Here is a 9,034-nt window from a genome sequence, read left to right as displayed (position 1 = left end):
CTGTGTGTGTGTGTGTGTGTGTGTGTGTGCGTTCTGCGTCGTATACTGTAGTTCTGTTACGTTAAGAACTATATCTATCTATTTATTTACTGTTTGTTTGGTTGTTTTTGTTTTTTTCGAAATAAGTACTTTTTTTAAATAATGTTTATGGACATTATGTAATAAATTCCAGTTAAATTGAAACTTGTTTTGAAATATTTGTTTTTTGTGTGTAATTAGTGGTTTTCTTTGCTATTCTGGGTTGTTTGATTTTTGTCAGTTTTAGAAAACTGTCTGGCGCCCGAATTTTTCGTTAAAAAATAATAATTTAAGTTAAGGGCAGTCGCCACCACTGTTACAGGAGTTACCATTACATGAGTGACTGGATGCCAGCCGAACTTAGCCCCGCCCACAACATTTGAGGTCGGGAAGTTCGGTCTGGACTTGATCCGTTGAGGAGCAACAGAGCTGTTCGGACCAATCAAATTGCCAGGGTGGGCTTTATACGATGATGGACAGATGATCAACAGAGCGCTTGGGCTGAATTCGTGACTGGTCGAGACCAAAGATTGCTCCTGCCTGTAAACGCATAGTGTACTGTCTTTATAAAGCATCTTCTTATTAAACGGTCTGTACACTTACAAAGTTCTCAGTGCTTCGGTTTGCATGCAGGGACCCTCATTATGCTACCGTGTTCGGGTGGGGCTATTTTGAGCCTTGGTAGTGGCATTAACTAGCCATTTCTTTTTACTTACTCTATGCCCCATATACTAGCGTTATAAGCTAATCAGTGGTTCGAGATAAAACATTCGATTAGCATGAAAACACATCCCAGAGAACGGTCGACTCGGTACCCATGTGTTATTAACCCCTAGGTTCATTTTGCGCCGGAATTGTCCTTTAAGCACGAGAATACTGTATGTCTTCTCCCTAATTTTTATGCAGAGTGAAACTACACCTGCTGCCGCTACCAATAACTGTGATCTGGAAGAGGAAGCCTATATGGCAAAGACTGACCATGAATAAGCCTACTGTCCATATTGCTTGTAATAGAGTCGACACCTGTTCAGTTGTTTCCCTAAATTCTTATGGTTGTGTTGCTCTAAAAACCCAATATTGGGTCCAGCAGACCCGTGAACACTGAACAGTGTGTAACAAAGACATGAACACTACAGGAGGGTTAAAATGACTTGGTCACTTACTGCGTTCCTGCGGTGAAGAGAACCAGACTGCAGCTGGCAGAGCGAGGGCAGTGTCGCAATCGATAACTTGAGGCGCGCCCTCAGCATACACACGCCACCTGGGGGTAGAATATTCAGCTGTACTTCAACGGAAGGAATTTAATTTCTCTGAATTTATTTTAATATAACACAGACACTGTCACACCCGACTCGTTGCCCACCAACCTGAATAGCTTTCGTTGCTCCTCTAGCTCCCTCATCCTTAGTCTTTGGGCTATTTGCTGGGTCTCCTGGAACACCAGTGAAGCTGAAATGCAAATGCCAACATTAATTCACAATCTAAACTTGTTTATGTTTGCAACCGAAAACATTTTTGAAAGAAAAAATGTAGGTTATATTTTGTATATATATATATATATATATTGTTTCTTGACTATAGGCCGATGATTTGTCATCCATGTAAAACATTTTTCATACACAGCAAAAACTCCAGTGTTAAATTAACTCTCCTGGGAGTTTATTTGACTCCACACTCAAGAGTGTTAAATTAACTCTGAAGCAGTGTTAAAGTTAATGAGATAATTACGTGATTAATTGAGAGATGATTGAGAGATGATTATTTCAAAAAGGTGAATAGTAGCATTAGCCAATAGCTAATACAGTCTTCTGAAATGCATAAAAAAATATGTTTTTTTAAATATGCCATCACCCAATGAACATCACAACAATAGGCGAGTTTCCATTACATTTTTGAGAAATGACGGCGTTTCCATTAACTGATGTTATGCGACTAAAACTTCATTTTTTCCTCTCACGATAAGTAAAATCAATCCAAAAACCATGGCAACGGACGTTGGTAGGTTTATGTACTATATCCCAGCCAATGCACTAGCCGTTATTATTAATCGAAGGAGATGTATGTGTATTTTCCAAGCATTAATGGTAAGGAACGACCCTTGTTATACTTGTGAGCGGCACATATGAGGAGTTTCTGAGGCCCTGTTTGCACGTATATGGCTATTTAGAAAAACGGAGACATTTCCCTTCGTTTGTGCCCTTCGTTTACACACAAACGGAGAATTCGCCTCTGAAAACGATTCTTTCTAAAAACTCCGGCCAGAGTGGAGATTTTGGAAAATTTGTTTGCACGTTTGCATGTAAACTGAGAAAAACAGAGTTTTAGGTTTAGGAGTTTTAGGCAGCGACGTCACAGAATGTGACTAATTTCGGGATTCTAATTGGCGAACGTGGGCTTGAGCTTCTCGTTACACTGCCACCTACAGGTTTGGCATGCTCTTGACAGCATATACACGGGTTCGTGTGCACAATGTTATTTTTGAAAACGAAGAGGGGTGAAATGTCCGTTTATGAAAATAGCCATCCGCGTGTAAACGTAGCCTGAGTGTTTCTCCCTCATTTCTGCCTCAAGGTCTTGATTGTGGCATTTATTTGAGGTTTAGAATCCATTATTCCTGTAATTCTTTTGTCTTATATGAATTCAATAAAGAGCTCTGTCTCGTCTTCTGTCTAAACACACCACCTCATCTACGCCAGGTGACCTGTAAATGCTCAAAAACTGTTTCCATTGCAATTTTGCGAAATATTGATTTTTCGAATTGCCTTAAAAAAAACTCATGCGAGCGTAAAAACGTTTTTGCGATAAATGTGAGTTTTTGCGAAGTTTACGTGTTTCCATTGGGTGATCCAGTGGAATCATCAGATCTGGATACGGCCTGGATCCGGCAGGCTGCGGGAAAACCTCAGGATAAACACAGACACTAAAATTAGCGTAGATGCCATTCTTCTCATGATGTAACGAGTACATCAGGATTTATGGGAAGTGTTCCCGGTTCCAGCTGACCTAATCTATGCAGCCTAACATTGAATTATAGAAGTCTATAATGTGTTATGTGAATGCTAGGTCAAAGAGATGCGTTTTTAGTCTTGCTTTGAACTGACAGAGTGTGTCTGCTTCCCGGACAATGGTAGGAAGACTGTTCCAGAGTTTTGGTGCTAAATAGGAGAAGGATCTGCCGCCAGCAGTAGATTTAGATATTCTAGGTATTATCAACTGGCCGGAATTTTGAGATCGCAATAGACGTGAAGGACTATAATGCGTTAAGAGCTCGCTCAGGTACTGCGGAGCTAAACCATTTAGTGCTTTGTAAGTAATCAGCAATATTTTAAAATTGATGCGATGTTTAATAGGCAGCCAGTGCAGTGTTGACAGAACCGGGCTAATATGGTCATACTTCCTGGTTCTGGTAAGAACTCGAGCTGCTGTGTTTTGGACCAGCTGTAGTTTGTTTATTAAGCATGCAGGGCAACCACCCAGTAGAGCATTACAATAATCTAGCCTTGAGGTCATGAACGCATGCACTAATTGTCCCGCATTGGTCAATGAGAGCATATGACGTAATTTAGATATATTTTTAAGATGGAAAAATGCGGTTTTACAGATACTAGACGCGTGACTTTTAAATGAAAGATTGGTATCAAAGAGCACACCCAGGTTCCTAACCGACGAAGACTTAACAGAGCAGCCATCAAGTGTTAGACAGTATTCTAGGTTATTACGTGAGGAAGTTTTTTGTCCAATAATTAGAATCTCTGTTTTTTCAGAATTTAATAGTAGGATATTACTAGTCATCCAGTTTATTATATCAACTATGCATTCCGTTAATTTTGTGAATTGGTAGGTTTTGTTAGGTTGTTAAGAAATATAGAGCTGAGAATCGTCGGCATAACAGTGAACACTAATTCCATGTTTCCTAATGATATCTCCTAATGGTAGCATGTACAGAGTGAACAGCAGCGGTCCTAGTACTGAGCCTTGTGGTACGCCATACTGAACTTGTGATCGATGAGACATCTCTTCATTTACTGCTACAAACTGATAACGGTCAGATAAGTATGATTTAAACCATGCTAGTGCAATTCCACTAATGCCAACATAATTTTCGAGTCTATTTAAAAGAATGTTGTGGTCAATAGTGTCAATGCAGCACTAAGATCGAGTAACACTAATAGAGAGATACAACCATGATCGGATGATAAGAGCAAATCATTTGTGACTCTAATGAGAGCTGTCTCGGTACTATGGTACGGTCTAAATCCAGACTGAAAATCCTCCAGATATCATTTCTTTCTAAAAAGGAACACAGTTGTGAGGATACTGCCTTTTCTAATATCTTTGACAGAAAGGGAAGATTCGAGATCGGCCTGTAATTGACTAATTCTGTAGGATCAAGTTGTGTTTTTTAACAAGCGGTTCAATCATAGCCAGCTTAAAGGTTTTTGGTACGTATCCTAGAGACAAAGATGAATTGATGATATTAAGAAGAGGATCTATGACCTCTGGAAGCACCTTATTCAGTAGCTGAATAAGGTGCTTCCACCTTATTCATCTGCCTGATGTGATACTGTAGTAGACGGTTGCATAGTTATAATTTTGTCCCTGATATTATCAATCTTATAAGTGAAGAAGTTCATAAAGGCATTACTGCTGTGTTGCTTGGAAACTTCTGTGCTTGAAGCTTTATTTTTCGTTAGTTTAGCCACTGTTTCAAATAAATACCTAGGGTTTTGTTTATTTTTGTAAATTACAGCAACACCTCCCCCTTTGCGTTTCAGACGAGGCTCATGTTTATAACAGTAATCTTGCGGGGTGGACTCATTTAAAGTAATGTAATCGTTTGGTTTTAGCCAGGTTTGTCAAACACAGCACATCTAGGTTATTATCTGAAATCATATCATTAACAATGAGTGCTTTTGAAGTAAGCGATCGAATATTCAGCACCCCGAGCTTTAGCATTTGCTCATCTGTATTATAGTGTTTTTTTATTTGTTGAACATCAATTAAAATTTTAACCTTGAAACGTTTTTTGGATTTCCTAATTCGGGGAACAGACACAGTCTCTATGTGATGACAGCTAGGTGAAAGAGGCTCTATGTGATGATATCTAGGTGAAAGAGGCTCTATGTGATGACAGCTAGGTGAAAGAGGCTCTATGTGATGATATCTAGGTGAAAGAGGCTCTATGTGATGATATCTAGGTGAAAGAGGCTCTATGTGATGACAGCTAGGTGAAAGAGGCTCTATGTGATGATATCTAGGTGAAAGAGGCTCTATGTGATGATATCTAGGTGAAAGAGGCTCTATGTGATGATATCTAGGTGAAAGAGGCTCTATGTGATGATATCTAGGTGAAAGAGGCTCTATGTGATGATATCTAGGTGAAAGAGGCTCTATGTGATGACAGCTAGGTGAAAGAGGCTCTATGTGATGATATCTAGGTGAAAGAGGCTCTATGTGATGGGATTTATCTGATCTTGGTGACGCGAGGCCGCTAGCAGAGGGTCGGTTTAGCCAGTCTGTCTGCTTCCTGACCTGAGCCCCAGATTGTCATGTTTGAGCTCTAAGACTATGAGCCATATTACTAGAGAGAAGAGCAGCACCATCCCAGGAGGGATGAATACCATCTCTTTTCAGCAGGTCAGGTTTGCCCCAAAAACTTTTCCAATTGTCTATGAATTCTATATTATTTTGCGGACACCACTTAGACAGCCAGCCATTGAGTGAACACAATCTACTGACTATCTCATCACATATTCTCTTTGGGGCTGGCTTGACAGGCCGTGGCCCAGTTGAGAAATGACAACTGGGCGCCTAGTGAAGGGGGACCGGTTACCCGTGGAACGAGTAACCTCGCTTATTGTGTTCATAACCCAGTTCGGCACTTGGGGATGGCTCGCCAGGCCTCGACCCGTGTGGCTAGGGGTTGAATGAAAATTGGGGATGGGCCGCCTAGCCAAGTCAAGTCAAGTCATCTTCATCTTTATATAGCGCTTTTAACAATGTAGATTGTTTCAAAGCGGCTTTACAGTAACAAACGGATAATTTAAGGTAACAGAGATTGTTTTGGCTTTATAGCGGTTCTTTAATAAAGTTATTTTCCAGCTAAAGTTAGTTTTGATTGATTCACTTCCGTCGCAACGATCATTAGTTAATAAATTAGAGGCCGCTAAGACGACATCGTTCTCTCTACACAGACTTTAAACGCGAACCTGTGAGAAACGCTGATGGCGTTCACATGCGCATTAAGAATTAATTCTATAGTTATGCGCATTTGAATATATGTGCGCAGGTTTGTAATTCCCTACAAACCAAGCCTTAAACTACTTGTCTGGCCTTAACATTTTGATACAGAATTTTATCACTTCGGGGTAGATACGCGAAACCAAAATTATCCCGACAACGCCTTATCTGTAGAGTGGTAAAGGGATCCTCCATAGGGAGAGACTGGTTGGCACTTCAGCACTGCGTTGTCATCGGGTCCAGGCGAAGGTCCTCCGTCAGATCTGGATACGGCCTGGATCCGGCAGGCTGCGGGAAAACCTCGGGATAAACAAAGACACTAAAATTAGCGTAGACGCCATTCTTCTTATGATGTAACGAGTACATTAGGATTGATGGGAAGTGTTCCCGGTTCCGGCTGACCTAAACTATGCAGCCTAACATTGAATTATAGAAGTCTATAATGTGTTATGTGAATGCTAGGTCAAAGAGATGTGTCTTTAATCTAGCTTTGAACTGACAGAGTGTGTCTGCTTCATGGACAATGGTAGGAAGACTGTTCCAGAGTTTTGGTGCTAAATAGGAAAAGGATCTACCGCCAGCAGTCGATTTTGATATTCTAGGTATTATCAACTGGCCGGAATTTTGAGATCGCAATAGACGTGAAGGACTATAATGCGTTAAGAGCTCGCTCAAGTACTGCGGAGCTAAACCATTCAGTGCTTTGCAAGTAATCAGCAATATTTTAAAATTGATGCAATGTTTAATAGGCAGCCAGTGCAGTGTTGACAGAACCGGGCTAATATGGTCATACTTCCTGGTTCTGGTAAGAACTCGAGCTGCTGCGTTTTGGACTAGCTGTAGTTTGTTTATTAAGCGTGCAGGGCAACCACCCAGTAGAGCATTACAGTAATCTAGCCTTGAGGTCATGAACGCATGCACTAATTGTTCCGCATTTGTCATTGAGAGCATATGGCGTAATTTAGATATATTTTTAAGATGGAAAAATGCGGTTTTACAGATACTAGACACGTGACTTTCAAATGAGAGATTGGTATCAAAGAGCACACCCAGGTTCCTGACCGACGACGAAGACTTAACAGAGCAGCCATCAAGTGTTAGACAGTATTCTAGGTTATTACGTGAGGAAGTTTTTTGTCCAATAATTAGAATCTCTGTTTTTTCAGAATTTAATAGTAGGAAATTACGAGTCATCCAGTTTATTATATCAGCTATGCATTCCGTTAATTTTGTGAATTGGTAGGTTTTGTTAGGTTGTTAAGAAATATAGAGCTGAGAATCGTCGGCATAACAGTGAAAGCTAATGCCATGTTTCCTAATGATATCTCCTAATGGTAGCATGTACAGAGTGAACAGCAGCGGTCCTAGTACTGAGCCTTGTGGTACGCCATACTGAACTTGTGATCGATAAGACATCTCTTCATTTACTGCTACAAACTGATAACGGTCAGATAAGTATGATTTAAACCATGCTAGTGCAATTCCACTAATGTCAACATCATTTTCGAGTCTATTTAAAAGAATGTTGTGGTCAATAGTGTCAATGCAGCACTAAGATCGAGTAACACTAATAGAGAGATACAACCACGATCGGATGATAAGAGCAAATCATGTGTGACTCTAATGAGAGCAGTCTCAGTACTATGGTACGGTCTAAACCCGGACTGAAAATCCTCCAGATATCATTTCTTTCTAAAAAGGAACATAGTTGTGGAGATACTGCCTTTTCTAATATCTTTGACAGAAAGGGAAGATTCGAGATTGGCCTGTAATTGACTAATTCTGTAGGATCAATTTGCGTTTTTTAACAAGCGGTTTAATCATAGCCAGCTTAAAGGTTTTTGGTACGTATCCTAGAGACAAAGATGAATTGATGATATTAAGAAGAGGATCTATGACCTCTGGGAGCATCTCTTTCAGTAGCTTAGTCGGTATAGGGTCTAACATACATGTTGTCGGTTTAGATGATTTAATAAGTTTAGCGAATTCTTCCTCTCCTATAGCAACGAATGAATCAAATTTTTCCTCAGGGAGACTACAATGCACTGCCTGATGCGATACTGTAGTAGACGGTTGCATAGTTATAATTTTCTCCCTGATATTATCAATCTTGTTAGTAAAGAAGTTCATAAAGTCATTACTGCTGTGCTGCTTGGAAACTTCAGTGCTTGAAGCTTTATTTTTCGTTAGTTTAGCCACTGTTTCAAATAAATACCTAGGATTTTGTTTATTTTCTTCTAATAGGGTTGAAAAATAAGCAGATCTAGCAGCTTTTAAAGCCTCTCTGTAAGTAATTGAGCTCTCTTTCCATGAAATGCGAAATACCTCTAGTTTTGTTTTCTTCCAGTTGCGCTTTGTTTTTCTGGCTGCTCTCTTAAGGGCCTGAGTGTGCTCGTTGTACCACGGCGTTGGACTATTTTCTTTAATCTTCTTTAAGTGCAACGGAGCAACTGTGTCTAAAGTGCTGGAAAAGAGAGAGTTAAAAGTTTCTGTTGCAATATCGAGTTCTTCTAAGCTATCTGGGATGCTGAGATGATGAAACTGATCAGGAAGATTATTAATAAAGCAATCTTTAGTGGCAGAAGTGATAGGTCTAACATATTTATAACACGGAGTCGGCTTTGCAGCCTTGGCTAAATGAAGTTTACACGAGACTAGATAATGATCTGAGATGTCATCGCTCTGCTGCAGAATTTCAACGGCATCAACATCTATTCCATGTGATAATATTAGATCTAGAGTATGATTACGACGATGAGTAGGTCCTGACACGTGT

At 40.1% G+C, this 9,034-nt stretch overlaps 1 protein-coding gene across 2 annotated transcripts in view; it reads right to left on the bottom strand.

The window, feature by feature from the left end:
• Positions 1 to 8,340, bottom strand: part of LOC311091149 (hydroperoxide isomerase ALOXE3-like) — a 28,969-nt gene extending 20,629 nt beyond the window's left edge. The window contains exons 1-4 of one of the 2 annotated variants that reach the window (XM_084126942.1): positions 4,559 to 8,340; positions 2,847 to 4,527; positions 1,386 to 1,467; positions 1,182 to 1,279 (exon numbers count right to left, since the gene is read on the bottom strand). In XM_084126942.1, the coding sequence (XP_083983068.1) occupies positions 1,182 to 1,279; positions 1,386 to 1,467; positions 2,847 to 2,985 (319 nt within the window). In that variant the 5' untranslated portion in view covers positions 2,986 to 4,527; positions 4,559 to 8,340. Of the gene's footprint in view, positions 1 to 1,181; positions 1,280 to 1,385; positions 1,468 to 2,846 lie in introns of both variants that reach the window. The other variant, XM_084126941.1, reaches the window with a different exon arrangement.
• Between the last annotated feature and the right edge of the window lie 694 nt (positions 8,341 to 9,034).

This window comes from Abramis brama (genome assembly GCF_963993115.1).
Source record: "Abramis brama genome assembly, chromosome: 1".
Lineage (NCBI taxonomy): Eukaryota > Metazoa > Chordata > Actinopteri > Cypriniformes > Leuciscidae > Abramis > Abramis brama.
The sequence above is the reverse complement of the archived record's forward strand: the minus strand, read 5'-3'. Positions and strand labels throughout refer to the sequence as shown.